The sequence below is a fragment of the Simochromis diagramma genome, unplaced genomic scaffold, assembly GCF_900408965.1.
Source record: "Simochromis diagramma unplaced genomic scaffold, fSimDia1.1 OVJJ01000463.1, whole genome shotgun sequence".
NCBI lineage: Eukaryota > Metazoa > Chordata > Actinopteri > Cichliformes > Cichlidae > Simochromis > Simochromis diagramma.
The window spans coordinates 2905460-2926834 of record NW_024386941.1 but is presented as its reverse complement, the minus strand read 5'-3'; the positions used below and the strand labels follow the sequence as shown (position 1 = coordinate 2926834).

General features: G+C 36.6%; 1 protein-coding gene across 4 annotated transcripts in view; it reads right to left on the bottom strand.

Moving 5' to 3' along the window:
- cntn5 (contactin 5) overlaps window positions 1-21375 on the bottom strand; it is a 119002-nt gene that overhangs the window by 68178 nt on the left and 29449 nt on the right. For all 4 annotated transcript variants that reach the window (XM_040037625.1, XM_040037626.1, XM_040037627.1 and 1 more), the window contains exon 2: window positions 13632-13749. In XM_040037625.1, coding sequence (XP_039893559.1) covers window positions 13632-13686 — 55 coding nt within the window. In that variant the 5' untranslated portion in view covers window positions 13687-13749. The remainder of the gene's footprint in view (window positions 1-13631; window positions 13750-21375) is intronic.

Below are 21375 nucleotides of genomic sequence, written 5' to 3'. Positions count from 1 at the left end.
AAAAGTCATTTTCAAAATCACTACCACAGTACCTGTTAAAAAGGTGTGAAATTACCCATAAAGATTCTAATTTCTTTTTTTAAACATTTTTTTTATTCTACAATTTAAATCTAGAAGTCTGTTTTCCCATTTGCCTCTCATACAGTCTGTTTTTTTTTTTTTTTGGAGCATCTGCTGCGTAGCACCATTTGATGTACTGACTAAAAAGGCACTTATGATGCCTTAGGTGAAAACATGCAGTTCTTAAAAGGAACCACAGACACACTGCATATTCTGAAGATTACTGTCATCAAAGTCTCAAATTGAATAAAATGGTAAGTGTAACAGAACAGGAGAGAAACAGATTCCTTTAAAGTCAAAGAGACCGTGGAGGTTCAGAATAATATCCTCTCTGAAAAAAGACGTCGAGGCTGTCACTAGTCATCGCTGTCACCATAAATGTCTGCAGCTTATTTCTGAAGAATTCAGTCCACTTTTTTAATGGTATTGTTCCAATTCGTTTTACTTTTGTGATACTATTAATATAACTCAAGAAAACATAAACAATTAGTGTATTTTTCTGCTTGAAATTTAATCCTCGTTTCACACGTTTCAAAGCAACCGCACGATACAGCTAAGGAATAGCTAAAATTACTGGTACTATGGAACCAATCCTGTGCAAATATATGGCTCAAACTAAAATGCATAAGACTATAATCTTAAAGCTCAAGAAGAACTTAATCAGATATCTGCAAAGGAGGGTGGGAGTTTCTTACCCTACATGATAAAGTACTGTGAAAGAACTGAACAAAACTGAGAAATAATTATGTGTCCTTGGGGACTTGTCAGCTGCATAAAAAAAAAAAAAAAAAAAAAAAAAGCAATCTGCAAATGGAGAGCAGGCAATTACAGTATTACATATTCTGCTGAGAAACAGGATATGGAACTCCATTTGAAATTAAAGATACTGTGAGTTTGAACATTGAAAAGCAAAGCAATTAGTAGTTGGTTGGTAGTCAGTTAAACCATTTATCCTGCCAAAAATCAGCTTAGTTTGTGGTGTAAATCATATTCTCACTGCTGATGTCTGCAACAGTACCTTTCAGTACTTCATTAAATGTGCCTTTAACACCTGGAAAGGTACAAATCATATTAACTTGAGAGAGAATTCCAAAATAAAATTTTAGCTACTTTTTAGAGCCTCAGTAATACGGCTTAATGGCATTGTAATAATGCAATGCATTTATATTAGCACTGTTTGTAATGTTCAACATAAATATTTTAAATGCAGTATTTGTTAAAAAGTGCTCCTGTTATGGCATTATTTTTGTGCCGCTATTCTGAGTGCACATAAAAAGATTTTGCAAATGCAAGTGTTGCATTTTGAGGAGAAAATAATTTTGAGCGAAGAAAAGTTTAATTTGAGTGAACAAAATTCTGCTGTGTACAAGAAATGTATTAGTGTAGCTAAACCTATTTTTGGTTAGTATGTTATTTATTTTAAAATATATCATTTTTAAGCCCATTGTTGGTTTTAATCTAGCTTAAAGCAAACCACTCCACTGGATTTGGCTACATTTTGGACAGTGCTTCCGGAATAGAGTAGCTAGTGAGCTGATTGGAGAACAAAACAGCTAATCAGAATCTTCGCATCCAAGTCTGTGAATGGTTGGTTTTGTGGCACATTTATAACGTGTACAGAAAGAGTTGAGCGTGTAGGGTGCAGAGATGTTGAGCAACACACTGAGAGCAGGTCCACAGATTTCTGTCAGCACACAGAGCAGAAATCTGAGCAAGAGCAAATGCAACAACTGAGCGAGAGGAGCTGTTATTGTGTGTGTATATGGATAATAGCAAACACTGAAATACATTTCTTGCACGCAGAAATGAATTTTGTTTGCTCAAATTAAGCTTTTCTTTGCTCAAAATAATTTTCTACTCAAAATGCAACATTTGCACTTGCAATTTTTTTTTAAATGTGCGCCCAGAATAGAGGCACAAAAATAATGCCATATCCTGTCATCCCATGCATTACCTGCATGGGAGGAGCATGGGTCCCCCATCAGAGTCCAGTGGGGGTACTACAGGGCCCCATGCCTACCATCCTAGATTTTGTATACCCAAATCCAGTGGAGTTTGCATGGTTGAGGATGGCCCAGGAAAATATTCTCCCAGCAGATGCAACAAAACGCTTCAGTTTCCAGATATTATTGGATCACCTTAAGCTGCTTATTGCCGACTCCTGTAGCAACTTTAGGTTCCCTTATACCAACACAATGGATGCCCTCAACCAGCAGTATGGACAGCTGACCCTTCAGCGTATTGCAGAGTTAATGGACAGGCAACTTCTCATATCAGGAGATACCAAGACCTTCAGGATGTTTGGTCTAAAGGTACGATCACTGGTCAGCATGCTTTCACAGTTACGGAGGGAAGGAATTGTAGAGATGGAATGTGGGTCTCATGTGTCAAGGCTGCTTGAGAAACTGACCAATGGTATTCGGTCCAGTTTCCAGCAGTGACACATTCACCCTCAGAACATTCTTGTTCCTACACTTAGGGACTTCTCCCACATGCTTGAAAATGAGCTTTGAAAACCCAGTTGTTACCACACAGACGAGGGCCCTCAGTCACGAAAGATGCTCTCTTTGTGACAGGCTACTAGTAACAAAGTGCCTAAAGATATGATTTAAATTTCATTTTTTGCTAAGTTATCTATAATGTGTAGACACAAAAGTGTCTCATCCTTAGAGTTAGGTGCCTTCAAGGATTCACAGGTCAGTGCCAATAAATCTATGAAAATGGTCAGGTCAGTGTATTTTAAATCCAATCATTGGAAAGGGGCGAAAAACTTTGAAAGCGCTTGAAGACAATTGCTCGAGACCACTTTAAAAATATAGCAAAGAAGTCTGACTCTTTAGTAGACAAAATATATAGACATGAGGTGTACTTTTGCACAGAATTGTAGTTACTTATGTATGAGATGATGGGTATGCAGCCTGGCAACATGACCCTGTAGGCCTGGTGTAGGGTAAAGAAACCCTGGAGAAAAACTAGAAAGATCTGTCATGCCCTGCAATGAACATTTAGAGTCACACAGGAATACAGAGTGAGTCACACAAAGTTCTGCTTATGATCGTGTTTGTCACACTGATTTTTTTTTTGCAATTCAAGCAGAGCTCAGAACACAATATATAACTGCATTTTTTATAACTGAGCTGAGGCCAAGCTATCAGAAGCAGACTGGTCTTAAGCATATTTGATGCAAAAATGTATAAAGCAACTTAGTATCTTTGACTGACAGCTAAGATGTAATGGTTGAAAGAAGCTGAATGATTACAAGGAAACAGCTTGTTATAAAACAGGTTGATCTGTTAAAAGATGACAGCTGCAATGACTTCATTTAGTCAAGATTTAAAATACTGTCAGGACATACAGCTCATTTCTCTCGCTAAACAGGACATCTCCACGTAAACATGCCGTATCTCATCAATGCCAGTTGGCATACTTCCTGCAGTGGAAATAAATAATAATGTTACTAGATTCATCAGGCTTTAACGGTGATAAATAATAATAACTACAACACTATGAATGTGCATATATAGAAATGGATGTATCATTTTGTAACCAAACAACAGCATCTAAATCAGAATCAAATCATTAGGATACCTGAGAGAGTACAAAACTATGAGGGGTAATTTTTACCCAAGGACTAGTGAATCAAATAAAAGCTTACCCCAAGAGTATTAACACAAGCCTTTGATGCAAATTCAGACTGGGCCGGAACCATAAAAAATAGCCCAGAAGTGTTTTTCACAGTACAAAATGAGTCATACTTATAGGGAGCATGGGATTTTAAAATACTCATGAGCTTGAGCAACATTATGGTTTCATTTAATATATAACATACTGTAGCTATTGTAGGACTATCACAATTCTGACACACTCAGATATGATAATCTAGTGTTTTTTAAATATTAAGGTCTAAGTAGCTTTCATTTTTTTTTACATTGTATTATACTTGATGTACCTAAGTGTCCCTAAAGTAATAAACCAGTAAGACAGTCATAATTCCTGACAGTCAGGTTGAGACAAGCTAAAGAAACTGGTTACTAGGTATTTTTTGAAGGATTTTCTGAAAAACTTTTGGATTGGTGGCTTTGTGAATTTGTGCTATCCTGTGTGCGACTTTTGTTAAATCAACGGCATAAGCTACTGTGTAGCTAAATAACTGTAACACAGTAATTTTCTAACCGTTGGAATAAATAAAGCATTTTTTATATCCTATCTTGTCTTGCCCTTTGTGAAACAATATAATACTTGTCATTGCTTTTATAGGTCTAATTGTATTATTAATTGTTTTAATAGCTTTTACAATACATATATAGACTTAGCACGTGAATTATACTTCTGCGTCAGATCTACATCGTAACTTTCGCCATAACGGGAACCCCATTTTAACCCAATGCCACAACCTTCTGTGTAACTTGGAGTGCATCTGCCGAGAAATGTCTATATGTACTACCAGTTTGGCTGAGGCATACCACAATGACTTTGAATGTCATGGAAGGTTGCAGTGTAGGGATAAAAGGAGTTTCTGGTTACATGATTTAGGTAACCTGAGTTGGGATGTACATATTTCCTGCAGAAGACTAAATCAAGCATTAGACTGTTACACACTGAATGCACTGTGAAAAAAAAAATAAAAAAAATTCCAAATCGAAATTTGCCGTGTAATGTATGTAGACACTGAACGCGTTACATTTTTGTGATGAATTAGTCATCAAAAAAATGCATTATGAAAAAAATTACGTCAACATAGAGGCATGATGAGCTGGTTCTGATTTCTCTTAACAATAAAACTAAGAAACTGAGATTCTGGTTCATCCAATTCTCACGAGAAGGCAGCAGTAGGGAGAATTTCGTAGTTTGATCCAGGAGTTGAAACTGTATCACGCTTTTGTACATACTGCAGGATGTAAGTAGGGCAGTTTGAGGTCTTGTTGGCAGGGCTGAGATCACATCTGAAAAGGCAGAGAAATCATTTCAGAGAGCCGATTGACCCGGATCAGCATCTCGCTGTGTCTGAAGTGAAAGACTAATATTTTAGTATTTCCATCTCATTGTGTATTCACTACACATCTACAGAAATTCAGTGATCTGATTTGTCCGATCTGTTTAGTCAGATCCCTCCAAAAATCTAAAAAAATCTGAAAAATTGAGCTTGATTTAAAAAAAAAAAATGTTGCAAATTTGTCCAGTTAAATTACATGGTCGGTGTGAACGGTTGCATTAAGAGTAGATGAGTAAGAAAAATATTTTCAACTCATGAAATATTGGCATGGATTTTATGCATCTGGTGTTTAGAGGCCCTAAGAAGCAGTGATGAAGCCTTTTTCTCCTTCATATCAGTAAACTAGTTCTAAGTCACACACGAACAGCTTAGTTTCACCCATTATGGATGAGTAATGCAGACACACCTGAGCTTAGTACATAGTCGTTGCTCATTATGCCAGGGGTTCAAGACGGTACAATAAAATACTGTGAATTACTAACACAGCTTTACCACTTAATGCAATAGTAAAGCTGCAGTGCCTGTAAAGTACATAACAACAGTGGTGATTAAGCTACTGTCATTTCAATGAATTTATATTGTAACAGCCATCCAAATATTATTTATTGTTTCCACTGACTTCATAAAAAAGATATACACTCACATGCCACTCTTTAGGTATTATATTATATATAAAAGGTGCTGAAACATTCCTATGAGATTTTAGTCCATATCAACATGATAGCATAATGCAGTTAATGCAGATTTGTTTGCTGTACTCCTATGGTGTGAAACTCCTATTCAACCACATCTAACAAGGTGCTATTATATCTATTGTCATTCTCAGATTACTTGAGCTTTGGGGCATGCTGCTTTATCCTTCAGGAAACAGCCATCAGAGCATGAGTGCATTGTAGTTATAAAGGGATGCACATGGTCAGCAACAACACTCAGGTAGGCTGTGGGATATAAATGATGCTCAGTTTGTACAAGGGGGCCTAAAGTATACCAAAAAAATATACTCACTACAGCACCATCACCAGCCTGAAGTGTTGACACACGGCAGAATGGATCTGTGTTTTTATGTTTTTTATGCCACATTGTGACCCTACCATCCAAATACCGCAGCAGAAATTGAGACTCATCAGACCGGGAAACATTTTATCAATCTTGAATTGTCACATTCTGGTGGTTCCTTATGAACTGTGGCCTCAGTTTTCTGTTCTTGGCTGAGTGGCACCCAGTGCAGTCTTCTCCTCCTATAGCTGATCTGCTCTACAGTCATCGCTTCAAGGTAGGATGTGTTGTGCATTCAAAAATGATCTTCTGCATATCTTGGACAACAAGTTGTTATTTGAGTTACTGTTGCCTTTTCTGTCAGCTTGAAGCAGTGTAGCCATTTTTGTCTCACCTCTGGCACCACCAAGGAATTTTTAACAAGAAAAAAGCAGAGCCTATAACCAGATATCTTGATGCTGCTACTAAAATAAAACTATACATATTTGATTTTAACAGAGACATGCATGCTCCCTGGCTTGTTTGGAAAAACTATGCAAAATTATACACTGGCATCCTAGGTACCAGACAAGCAGACAAACAAAAAGTTACTATTATAATAAACATAACATAACGTTAAAGGGATGTTGTACAAACTGCATGCATGCTTTAATTGACACAATGTTTGGTGGAGGTTATAAAACGTATCACTGTCTTTTCTCAGGAAAAAATAGCATTCCTAAATCCTGACAAATACAGCAGTCAGACAAATAACTTTTTTTATTTGTTTGACTGCTGAAGCCAACGGGCACTTGCACTTGTCAGCTGTCACCTTCATCTGATAAAAGCAATGACCCTTGCAGATCCTGCTGATCCCTATCTTTCAGTGGGTGCAAAATCAGTCACACTCATTGTTGGTGAAAGGCCTGCACTTGCTGTATTTCAGGGAGCTCCAGAGCAATGCCATCGGTGATCGTTTCAGGTCTTAACACCACCTTCATGATAACATCAACAAAGGAGGCAACAGCCATTCTATACTTGAACAAAGAACAAAAAGTCAAACATTCCTGTTACCTTGTCTTTATTATGACGTCGGTTTTAAACTACTAGACTGTACGTTTACTTTAATGGAGATCACCTTTCTGTAATAAGCTACTCTAAATTATTATGCAGTGTGCCTACAAAGGACACGTACATGGATTTGAGACAAGGGACTTAACATGCAAACAAAACAACAACAGAGGTGAAGGTGAGGCTAAAGGAGGATGACACGTTTCGAGTTAACAGAGGTGAGATCTGGAGAAACAAACACTGGGGAAACACTGAAAACCTATCCACTTGTATTAGGCCGTTGGGCTGACACTGTGCAGGGCACAATATGAGAGTCTTGTGGGGCTTTGTCGGCAGCCTCTGGACAATGGTGTGAAAAATTAATTAGAATAACATACAGTAAGTAGGTGAGACATTCGTGGGTGCTCAAGTAGATGGACATGATTAGGCATAGCCTGTAAGATTAATGAAGACCTTCACAGGAAGATTATATTGACTGAAGCTGATTATGCTTGAGACCATTTATTCAGTGGAATATCTTTACAGATAGAACAATCCATACATCATATGCAACCTCACTTCACCTCATATCACAGTGGACTACTTACTAAAACCCAGTCTTTTTTCATGATCCTTGGCGTACGATGGGGATTGTATGAGTTGCTTCAACCTTGCCACAGTAACAATGAAACCGCAATGGTACTGTATGATTTATGGTATTAATGTGTCATACCTCCTGATGGAAAGTGTGGGAGTAAATTCAGTATGCTGCTTGTACTTGTTCCTTTTTTTTCTTAACATAAAATTCATATTGAAGATGCATAATAATCCGAAAAGAAAAAAAAAAGTCAGAGGAGGTTATACGTTTTCTTTATCCTGATGGTTGGACCAAAAATAGACTCCACTGTCATGCATTTGCAGAACTTAAAATGCAGACTCTGTAGACAATCGAACAAACTGGAAACACTTTTATTCAAACTGATGGAAAATCCCAAAATCCAAATAGCAAGGTTCATATAGGACTCGACAATTTGGGCAGGGATGACACAAGGAGCAAAAACAGACACTGTGAAAGGGAAAGACACCATTATATATATATATATATATATATATATATATATACACACACACAAGAGGGCAATTAGGGGAAGTGAACACAGCTGGTGTAATGAGACAGAGGTGGAAATGAAATGAAATATAAAGCACAAGAGACAGTGAAAATAGAAGAGGAATTAACAAATAGGAAACACAAGTAAGTTAAAAACAACTTGTTCAAGGTGTGATGGTGAAGTCCAACATGTTGAAATTAATTAATCTTGAAACATTTTAAACTGATCAAATAATGTACAGGAAACACAGGAACATGACATCCACATTCCTTGTATTCAACACGGTTTAAATGTACCAGGTTAGCACAGGTTTGTGATTACTGATGACTGCTTTTCCTGTACACTGACTAACAGACCATGACTTTTGGATTATTGGGATGCTAGGCTAGTGGGAGATGCAGTTATGGAATGGGGGTGTCACTTTTTATAACAACTCCATATTTTAAAGTTTATTTTTCAAGGTATACAATTACAGCAATATATATTCATTGCATGGTCCGGCTCTGTGTACTGCATGCAAATACTCATTCGTTTCCCCACACACAGCCATATTTCTGTCATTTGACTCTTTTGCCCTTGGTGAAAATTACTTCATGCATCACTTATACGGCACTACACATCTATATTCCCTGCAACCCACTTTTAATATTGAGATACCTCTGAGTTAACCAAGGAAAAGCTGAATTACCATTCCACACTTAACACTCCAAGAAATATTATATTTCAATCACTGGTGGACTGAGGTGGGAAAAAAAGAAAAAAAAAATGGCCCCAGACATTATGCCTACCCAACCCACTTTGTTAGTGCCCTCTCCCTTCTATGTCATAGAAGGGTCCACACCCTTCTATGACAACGAAGAGAGGCACAGGGGAAAGTAAAATAGAATGGAGCAACTACTGTCTTCAAACTGAGTATTTTCTGTTCTCATGGAGAACAGTGGGTCAAAAATCCATTATACAAACCATTGTGTCAAAAGTATTATACTAGACAAAGACAGCATCACACCTGTGGGAACAGCTGCTCACGGCTCCTACTGCTGATAATATTGAAAACCAGTTTGAAGTGTGGCACTCTTACTAAAATGTGACACATCTCTGATAGTTGTGAGTACTAAAAGCACACTTAGTTCGCAGTGCTGTTCTGACTAAAATGGAGAACTACAACTCTCTCTCTCTCTATCTATATATATATATATATAATTATTACAACATTAGTCAAATATGTGTTGTATAAATTGAACAGCTCTTCCTCAGAGTCCACATATGGAAGATTCAACTTCAACGTCATTATGACCCAAACTATTTGTGGTATCACAGTTTTCAGGTAACAACAATTTGCAACAAATTTGCAACAATTGGACTCTATTCATTTCAGTTACCTTCAAGACAAAAATTAGTGTTAATGTATGGATGAATGATGAAAAGAAGTCCCTTGAAAAGTTTGGCTGAAGAAGAATGAAGGCAAACAAATTTAAAAACTTGTCATTGTCAAGCAACAATATCTGCCCCAAATATTTGGAAAAGGGTATTCTGAGTTAAAGCTCTGCCCTCCTGGAGTCCTCAACTAAATGGAGCTGGTCTCACAAACTGAATTTGTGATTTTAGGATGTTATTCAGGTTGCAAAACAATGTCTTGACTCAATATTACTACCCCCATATTTTGGCTCAAGACAATGTGTTTACTGGTTTATGCTTTACAGATGCTATAATTCATACATTTTGGCTGTTTTTGTATTTTTCTCTATTGGCATATGTGTTTTGTGTAATTTAGATGTTTTTATTTGTGTGTGTGTGTGTGTGTGTGTGTGTGTGTGTGTGTGTGTGTGTGTGTGTGTGTGTGTGTCTGCGCGCGTGCACTACTACTCTGTTGATAGTATTGCTGTCTATTGTAGCCTGTACACACATGCAAAAGACAATTTAATCTAAAGTCATATCATGCTGTTAAATAAAGGTTAAAGAAAATGAAAAATATGCACATGCATAACAGTAGGTGTCTTATTTTTAGATTTTTATGCAATCATGAAATACTTTTGTTTACACTGTGATAAATCTCCTGGCATTGTCATTCGACTAAATCACACAAGAATGAAACAAAGACTGCATTTCCTGTATCCAATTTTCAGCTGAATTGCATAGATATGTTCAGTGAATACTGCAGTCATCAGTGTAGGAGAATTGATGACATTCTTTGTATTTCCTTCTTTCTATGTCACTATATGTGTAGTGCAAAAAATACCAAGTTAAAAATAATATAGCAAAAATATACAGCATTTAAATACTTGAGTTTGTTGTACATAACAGTATATGTGAACATATGTTCACCTATATTCCAGAAGGAGAAACAACCTTGCATTCTTTTTTTTCTGAAAGGAAGCTAGTTTACAAAGCAGGAAGACAACAGAAGTCATTGTAGTAGTACTGAGATGAGACACCCATAATGAGCAAGCAGAGCAAATTCTGTCAACTGTACACATCTAAGGAACCAGGAAACCAAATCCTGAGATCAAAAATCAATGGACAGAATTGGCTCAACTGAACCAAATTAACTACACAAGCCGCTAAGTCCCTGTTCATAAACTTGATAAACTGTTGAAGTCTTGACAAACAGAAAAAGAATTACTGAAAACTCTTCTCTTTTCCACAGTAACTTCCTGTCAGCTAATTTTAAAAAGTCCAAGTCACAGTTACTTAATAGTGGAATTTCTGTTAGTATTGATATCTTCTTACCACCTTCATACATACACCAATACCTTGTAGTATTGTTTTCATTGGGAATTTGTGCCAAATGTACTACTACTACTGTAAGATTCGGTTCATTGTTAAGTCCCATAGTAGACCTTAGTGAACCAGAGTCTGTTGACTCTCCAACCAGTTTTCCTATTTCTCTATTCATGTTTGAAAAATCAGAATCTTCTATAGCAACCGTGGCCTGTTCTGTTATTGCACATAAAGCAAAGAGACACCCACATAGAGACACACAAGCCATTTATGAGAAATTTCTTAAGTGCTCATGTTAGGCTGAAAAGCTTTCAATAGTCACTGCACTTTGCGGTGATTCTGCAGTTTCTTGTGAATTTAAAATACTTTTTTTTTTTTAAAGGGAGAATAAACTCTTACATTTCTTCATGCGTTTAGGGCACATTAAAAAGCTATACAGAAAATAGAAAACAGGAACTCACTATAATTATCCTCCTTCACACTTTGTGATGGACAGTGGTCAGCACTGTCAGTGATGGTCAGCTGTCAAATGCTACCATATATGAGTGTTCTACAGTTTGTTAAACAACTCCTTTTATATTTATGCTTCTATTTGTGCATAAAGCTCTACTGAGACCATTGCTTTCAAAGGTTTTAAATGGGATTCAAAAGTATTGTAAAAGCATTGCATTTAAAAGTTGAAAATTGGACACTTTGTGACGAAAAACAGCTTGATTAAAAACTAACTCAAAATTGTCAGTCATCAGCTTTACCATCTCATTCACACATTCCCAAGCGCTCCACGCATTGCTTTTACAAAATCCCTGGGGAAGCAATGATTACAGTTTACAGACAGCAGTTCAAAATGCTTATGATTAGACTACATCAAACCTTATGGTGCTTTTGAAATACAAGCTCAGGCCTGTCAGCTGATGGAGTTCAAGCTCAAATTACCACTGGAGGCTTGTTAGGCAGCTTCCCTGCTAATACCAGTAGCAGAGGTTTGGGAGCCCACACTTTGGCTTTCTTGAACAGTATACAGTAGTTGCTGGGATGTTAACATTTTCAAATTGTGGTAAATGTCTGGTTTGCTGTAATGTTTATGCAGCACTGTGAATAATTGGCATTCTGTGGTACAAACTGTACTGTCTACAAAAAACCATGTGTAATAGATTTATGTCAATATATAAAATAAAATATATTCACAATCTAATGAATGCAAAACAGTGGGTCACAATCAAAGGTATAAAAGAAATTTCCTACGTGACAGTCCCAAGAAACGAATTTTAATGTTAAATTTTTTTATTGAATAATAATTCAAGCGTTTTTTTTCCCCCCACAGAATTATGTTTAGTGCTCCTATGCAAATACTTAAATTGCCAAGTACCCTGTGAAAAATCATTAACTAAGAAATATAATCAGTCCAAGACAGTGGAGTGGGAGTCTGTCTGACCACAAGATTAAAGGCTCTCTGGAGAGGGAGCTGAGTGATATCAAGGACCATCACAGAGGCAACTTGTCCAGCCAGCCCGTTGGTGGGAAAATGAGAGGAAGTGGGTTGGAGCTAGACATTTTTGAATTTGTCACCAAATTGACCATTAATATATCTGAGTGGCCCACCCTAAATTCTGTCTGTGGCAAATGTGGGCTAACAACACACAATACTGAATCAGGAATAGTTGCCTGAACAACAATGGTTGTTTTATACAGGATGAGCTATTTTCATTCGAACCATAAAATGAGAAAAGTGAAAAGAAAGATTTGTGGTTTTTTTTCTTTGTTGCTTCATGTCACTTCTATACAAGTTAAATAATGTTTTTAGCAGCTAAAAATAAATTATATCTCGCTTTGTTCCTTTGTAAGGTTGTAATGTACAATACTGCTCTACAGCAGTATACCTAACTTTAAAAAATATGCCCACAATTTATTCAGAAGCAAACAGCCTCAAGAGACAATGTTTAAAACTGAAGAAACAGTTGTTTCCATTTATTATTATGGTTTAACAGGCAGACCAGTGAGGTCAGTGCAGCTTCTCTGACTTCCATAAATGAAGCTCAGAGAAAGGCCCAGAGTGCACAAACCCTTCTCTGGTGGGTTGAAAGAACTGTTAAAAGGGCAGAATCCATTAGACCGGCAAATCCATGTTCTAGACTGACCAAGGGAGTCGCTTGATCCGTAACTTGAAATTTTGCGCTCACTGCTAAGCACACTAGTGAAGATGTAGCATGGGAAGATAATGGATACCAGACAGACAAAGCGGAGCACTGGTATGTTGAAACTAATTACTACTGAGCCAGTTAAGCTTGCCTGATACTTTAAAGGTACTTGGATATACATTCATGTTACGTAAATGTACTTTTATTCTTTCTTCATTAATTAGGTAGAAAGGTATGTATAAAATAAAACTTGGTAATGAGTAATTACTTTGTACAGCAGCCACAGAAGGTGTGCAAATGTGTTCCCAATTTTATCTCCTTTAGACACCAAGAAGAACCTGGCACATAACTTCTTGGATTTAAATACAAAACGTGTCTTTTTAAAGATGTGAAAGTGTAAAAAATATCCCCGATATTTGACACCAATAAATGAATGAATAAATAAATTCTCCTACATGTGGCACATTTATCCCCGGCAAGTTATCATTTTAGATATTACTGTATAATTGTCTTTTTGTAATATTAATACTTTAAATTATTCTGTACATCTTTTCTAAATAGTCTCTGAACACTAGCTCTTGAATTTCTTACCTGAAAGGCCACTGATGACAGACAGGAGGAGGAATGGTTTCCATGGTGACCCCATACTTGTTGAAGAGGTCCCTTCTGCAAGAATGTTAGCAGGTCTGCTTCTTCATTAAAGCTGCGCCTACAAACATTAGGAAACAAATCAGTTGGTGGGAGGATGTACCTCTGTTTATCACATACAACCAGAAGCACCCTGTAGAACACAACAGCTGTCAATCAAAAATCCCTGTGAAAATCTCACTGAATAGAGTGTGCATTTATTTTCTTATCACATGATCACAGGGATGTTTCACACCACACAATCTGGACTTCAGGGGGGTTACACATGACAAGATTGCTCCCACTCCATAATTTCATGCAAAATTTATACAGTGGGCAAGACTACTATCCCATCCTGGGCTCTTCACACCCTCTCTAATTGCATGCAGTCTATCACGGCTATTAAATTCCCATTATACCACAGAACTGCTGTACATCTTGTACTGAGAAAAATCCAACATGCATCATGTAATCAGATAGTGACTGACACCAGCTTGGCTACTGAAGTGACAAACGCATGCTGCAGTTACACAGTGTGAATCGTTTGTGAATAGCAACAAAATCCTTGAAATTTCACGATAAAGAATGTTTCGCAGCTACAATATATAAAGGACTCTTTGAAAGCACTACGTTCGCCTTTTGCTTAACTCTTTTGCTTAACGCTTAAAAGGAGCGCGTTTTATAAGTCTGTAATTATTTTCAGCTGTATTTAGCTTATTATATTAGAGAGAAAAGAGGCTTTTTTGTTAACTAAACAAACCTTATAAACCAATTCTTATACACAAAATTCAACGACCAGCTAAACCTATTTTAATCTTCAAACTAAAATACACAATAATATGTGAATAGTAATAATTGTGTCATCTGCAGGTGATTTAACACCAGATTCTCCACAAACAGGTGACGCAACACAGCAGAGAGCTGACCATCATCCAGCGCTTTGCCCCAGCTGCGTTATGAACAGCTCCCTGCACCAACTTTTCATGGCACTATGATATCAACACATCTAGCCAGGATTATGACTTACAGGCATTGAGTCATAATTCCACAGATGGTAGCTTCGCACCATTGGCTTCTCATCCAAGCACATCCACTTAACGTCTGCACCAGCGGTTCCTCTCGTACTGAGCGTTTTACTACTCCAAAACACATCATCAGTAGAGTAAATCTGACCTGCCTTAAGACGGTAAAAGCCCAAGCTCACCTTTCTCTTTTCAGTGGGTGAATATTCAAACAATGGATTGATAATGCAGAGCAAACTGGGGCTTTACTGCATTATCGGATGTGACACAATAATCGTTTAATCTCAGTTATCTTGTTTTTATAATTGTTGGAAGCCAAAGTGGTAATGGAAAATTAAATTTTAATTACAAACCCAGTCTTGGACTAACGGTGGTATAGTTGCATGAGGAGGGACATGAAGGTTATCTCCTGTAGACTTGTTCAAACTTAATGATTGCTTTGCTTGATCTATTAAAAGATCATTCCCAGTGCATTTTTTAACAAATAAACTTTCTTGGTTCAGCAAACCAGTAAACATAAAAAAATAAAATAAAAACAAAAATACTGGAGTATGTTTCATTCCTGCACAAAAGTCCTTTTTTTTTTTTTATTCAGTACAATGAGTTATAAGTTAAGCATAAAACATGTTCACAATAGCAAACACTAATAAAATATCCACTGCACCTCAACTTACAGATGAGTCTACAGTGCTAACAGGATATATATTGCATAATATACAGTTTTTGTGGGCCTGTGCTTATAATAAGGTTTGCTGACCTTGTTATTCATGCTCATTGTCAATAATCTCTATATTAAAAAGTGGTATTTCCCCAGTTATCTGACAGGAGTGCATTCATTTAAAATCTCTTTTTTTATTTTGCTCTCTTCCACTTTTATCTCAGTGACAGTGTCTCTTATCTTTATTTAAGTCTGTGTCATTTAGATCATTAACACAGCTGCACAGACAGCTCTGAGGGTTGAGGGAAGCATGTCCAGATCCAGTAGGAGTTATGTCACATTCATTATTTATCCGTCCTTGTCTTTGCTTCACCTCATTCACTCCCCTGCAATGCACAATGCAGCAGCAGTACTGCTGGGTTAAATAATTAGTAACACAGAAATTAGGCTGTTATTTAGAGAGAGAAAGATAGAAAAACATAAGGAAATGAAAGAGAAAGAAGAAAGCAAGGTAAACAGATTATTCTTACTTGTAATATATGCAGTTTTTTTTGTCTAAAGCTTGTTCACTGCAAGCAATCAGCTATTTTCCCTATAAATAAGGCACCTGTAAAGTTTTTTCTTTACAGGTGAAAAAAAATGTCAAACTCAGACTCAAAATGAGGAATATGTTTTTATGTTCCTATTTCTTAGCCATTTCTTATTTCTTTCCATGCTTGGTAATATAAAAAAATAATAAATTAAATAGCTGATTGTATGCTGTCTAGACAGTTGTCTGCACAGCTTGTTGAAAATTTCTCTTCTTTTTGGAAAAAAAGTGTTCACCCTCCTTCACCTCTCTCTGACCTTTTGTGCGTCTCACATGAATACAAGGGAGTAAAAATAGATCATACAAAAGCAGCGTAAGAGAACATGAGCAGAAGGATTCTGCATACATTAAAACACAGAAAATCACCTAAGACAGCCAAGCAGTTTCTCTTCTTTCTTGAACACATGGGTCAGCTCATTGACACACAAACTCCTGGACACGCGTTGGACTGAACTACTCCCACATTACTCCCCAGGTGATAAGTGAAACCAGAAGTGTCTTTCTTTTTTGTGGATATTAGAGGAAAAAAAGACGATACTCTGTATCAGGTTGCCTTAGTAGCAGTCTTAAGTAAACTTCATATCCCACACCATTTCACACTGTTTACACTTACATTTGCAGGTAGTGTAATAAGACTATTTAAAATATAGCGCAGTAATTCTACTAGAAAAAGGTGCAGTGCCTTTGAATACTATTCATGCTATAGCTTGTCTGGTATGTGAGCCCTGAAACTGCTTCAGTTGTAGTGAGAGTCACTGAGGAGTAAAATTCACATCAGTCCACTGCACACTTAAGCTGATGAGAGACACTGGGTTGCTTTTTCTCAAACCCGTGTACTTTCAATAGGACAGCTTCTGCTGTCTGATGATGGCTGGGAATCTTACTGTGGCTGAGAGGACGTGTCTCTGGTCATTTTATCTTATGTTTTCAGTTGCAGTAGAAAACTGTTTACATTTTTTTTTAATTGCTTGTGTGAGTTGTTGTTCATTTGTCCTTAATAGAATTTAGTAGAGAAGAGCTAGCATGTCACCATGGCCTATTTTAAAAGATTTCTTAAAGCGCTGATGTCTTATGATGCAAACATAATATTGCTGTAGCGGGGTATTTGGTATGTTGTACCAGAGAAACTAAAGCGTATGAGTATATGAGAAGGACATTTTTATAAATGTCACAGTTTTAAATTCCAGCAGAGCGCATTTATCTAGGCTTAGACTCTGATTAGGCAGCTGTCTGATAGCACAATAAGTTTGAAGTGTAATCCTTCAATAAGTGGAATATAAGCTAAAATGTTTCTTGGTTCTGCTGTAAGTCAGATATAAATGGCTTATTCATATTTGCAGGATGAAATAAAGATCATCACTTTAGTTTAGGCATCAAAATATACTAATGAATGAATAGGGTTCTTTAAAGAAATCTAAAGTATTTAGCATCACCTGTGACCTGTGATTAACAGGAAGTGGAATGTCAATACATATATATATATATATATATATTTGTCAGGTATTTGTCATTTTAAGAGATCACGGGTCCTTTTTGTATGCATCAAGTAAAGTGTGTTGGTACTTGGACAACCTAAGGTTTAACCAACTCAACTGCTCTGTGTTTCACGGAATTCTGCCAGACATGCCATTTGTTGAATCAGCTTTCATTTTCCAGTCAACCGTAAATTTCACATGGGAGGAAAACAATTTTAGATAGCCTTTGATTCACAAGCCAATACAATGGATATTGTACAACCAGAAACTGGGCTCAAAAAAAGTAAATAATTCACAAGCATAAAATTAATGTATGCTTAATTTGACATTTTACTCAAAGATTTTATTTAGCCACTCTTATCATATGCTGAAGAATTCTAACAGTTTGTATTTTACTAAAAGACAAATATTTTGTTTTCTACATGACAAAGTGATCTACAAAAAGAGTGAATATTCAGTACTCCACAGTAGCCTGCAACTTTTCATTTATATACATTAGGGGGCTGTGGAGCTGAATCCTGCAACACTTCTGTCCAGCCGATCACAGCTTAGCTAGAGGAGCATTAATGAGGTGGTGCAGAGGTTACAACAATGTCCACTGACAGTCCTCATTGTGATGCTTCTACTTTGTGTTTTCACAAGACGTATTCCATTAAATATGTGCAGACATTGTTTGTCAGGCTGAGTCTGAACAACACCAGTCGCAAACATTGCCTGAAAACATTCCCCAGGTAGCTATATTCTCATTAACTGCTTATTGCAGGATATTGTGGAATTTTACACAATGAAGGACAAGCACATAATTTAGATGCTTCCGACAGCCTTCTAAAAATGGAATGAATTATGATGATTCAATTACAATGTAGCGTGACACTTGTGTATTTTGACGGGACCTGTTGTTGCTGTATGCTTGTAGTTTTTTTGTCACCAGAAATATTAAGCCCCCCCTGAAATTCATCAATTTGTTATGGATTATTCAACAACTTGGACATGTTTCTATTTATGCTTGAAAACAATGATGTCTTGGATGTAACCTTTGTATTTTTTAACAAAGGTATCAGCACAACAAATATTGAGTCATTCAGGAAAATGAAAGCCGTGATGGCAAATGTGCTACCACAGATATCCAGATTGTGGTTGTAATGATCATTTTCACGCTCCCTTGCCTCACCTTGTCACCTGTTTCAATTAGCATACATTTTGTGGATCAGGAAAGGTAAGTCTACCAAATGCTGAGACCAGAAATGTAATCAGTGCCACAATAGTATATTACAGCATTTGTCACTGATAGGAACACATTCTCACACACACACACACACGCACACACACACGCACACACACACACACACACACACACAAAATGTTTATTTGCTGAAATTTAACAGATGTATGCAATCAGATACATTCTCCAGCCCTGCAAAAAGCAGTGTGTAACTTGTCATCTTACTCTCAGAGTCTGTCAACACGCTGAGTAAATAAAGTAATAAAACAACTGGGCAACATGGTGTTGGATCTTTTGTACATATACAAAACAAATTGTAGCTGTAGTATACACAAAGTAGTTCCAGTAGCATCTGCATCAGTAGAATATACCAACAGCAGAAGCACAAATACTCAGGACACTGGCAGCCACAAACATCTGCCTGCTCCTCTGCAAACATCTGACTATAATCATGCTAAAAATATGTTTAAGAGGTGATGAGTGAAGCCACTTCACAAGTCTATGATGCTCATCTCTGCTGCACTTGCTCACTCATTTGTGCATACTGTCATATAAACACTTGGTGTCTATATATTATATACAGCACTATGCAAAAGTCTTGAGCCACCCTTTATTATTTTATAGTTTTCAAGGAAAATGGGAAATAAGTGCAAAGATTTAATGAATAAAATCATAAATGGAAATGTATATAAAGGCTTTTTTGCACAATTCTAACAGGCTTCAAAGTCAGTATTTGGCATGGCCCCCTTTATTCTTCAATAAAACTCAAGAACAAGAACACAATCGTTCTTGCTTTCTTAAAAGATATCCCAAAGCTCCTTTTGCCTTTTGTTCAGCTCTTTATCAAGATGATCCCGCAATGTTTCAATAATGTTGAGGTCTGGGCTCTGGGGAGGCCAATCCATGACTGAGAGTGTTCATTGTGTGTGTGTGTGTGTGTACATGACAGAGCCTCCACTCCTTTACTCCTTTTCTTCTTCACTCAACCACTTTTCTGACCTCATTTCTACATGTTGAAGATATTATTAATTAAATTTTTGATTCAAATTTAGTTCATAATTCAGTTTTTCATAAGACAGGGAACCCTTCCAGTGGGACCATGTCTGATGAGGCTTCAGTGAACAGAAGGAAGATCAACTTTAGGGTCACATGTATCTCTCAGGCAGGTCCTTTGTCAGGTCTCAGTTAAGCTATTTTCCTCAGTTTAAAGGACAAGACCTCCAGATCCTATTCATCTGCCATTGATCTTTCTTTAAAGACACTTTTTCTTTTGTACTTTATTTGTCCAGTTTCCTCAGACTTTTTAAGGACATACTGCACAACATGCCAAGATGCGCCAAGTTTTCAGCTAATAGCTCATTGGGAATCAAAGAGCTGCTAGGTACAAAAATACTTGTGTATGTTTTCTGTAATCTGTAGCAAAAATACTATTTTACACCCATCCCATTTTTACTTAGATTCAACTAAAGAAATGGGAACCAATAATGTGTTTTTGAATAATGTTGCTAGTAGCAAGGTAAAAGTAAACTATATGATTTACAATTGGTTGCTTGCTATATTGGCTGTTTTGTGTAGAGACAACAGTGGTTCATGCCTTGAGTTAGGTGCCTTTCACTGTAATTCTTGAATGATTCATAGGTCAGTGCTAAGTAGCTTAACATTATTTTGAATGTAGTCAAGTGTAAGGACCGGACTGCAAGTGATCAAAAAGTAGTCAGTGTCCAAAGAAAGACTTTGTATGACCTTCAGAAAGCCTGTAGAACTATTTTTTAAAAATTAAGACCACTTTATAAAGTTTTTACAACTTTATAAATATGAGCAAGACTTTTGCTCATATTTAGTGGACTGAACTGATCATACTCATATTCATTTGCTCCTGTAATTATCAAAGAATGATAATGCTGAACCTTATTGTAACATTACATGTACACATTGTACCAGAACCACAAATGTTTTTATACAACTATATATATATATATATATATATATATATATATATACATACATACACACACATATACATATATGCTAAACTATTTTCTTTTTTTTACTAATTGGATTAGACTGAAATGAATGTGGGAATGTGGAGTGGGAAATGTATGAAAGGTAAGATTAGGTCATTATTTATTTAATTTACCATAACTGTGGTTCTGATATAGTTTATTAACCACAATTGATAATTTTTTCCAGCATAAAAACCTTCCTCTTCTGTTTACGATTACTATTTTTATTGCTAAAATTGAGTTTTTGTTGCTTTTTTGTTATTCCTTTACTCTATTCTCCATATTTATATTATTTTTATTGTTATTATTGTCAAATTATTATTATTATTATTATTATTATTATTATTATTATTATTATTGTGATTAGATATTATTATCATACTGGACTAAGTGAATTTCCAAAGCTACTCCAAATCCCAACCTTACATCATCATCTTTTTCATGCTTCCTTTTTTGACCGACCCCATCACCTTTTTATATCTGTGGGATGTAGACTGGGATTGCAGCAATGACACTGTGGGATGCTCGGAGCAGCTAGGGGGCCAATGGAGGCTCCAGCTGAACATTTCTGGTTTTAGTTTTAAAAATCCTTAAAACACGACCAAGATCACATGTCTGTCAGCATCCAAAAACGGGCTCCCTCCACAGGTTCTACCAGCAGATTCATAGAGATTAAACCCTCTGGATCAGCTTTGTCAGAGTTCTGGGTCTGCGACTGAGTATTTCTGTTTCAAACTTT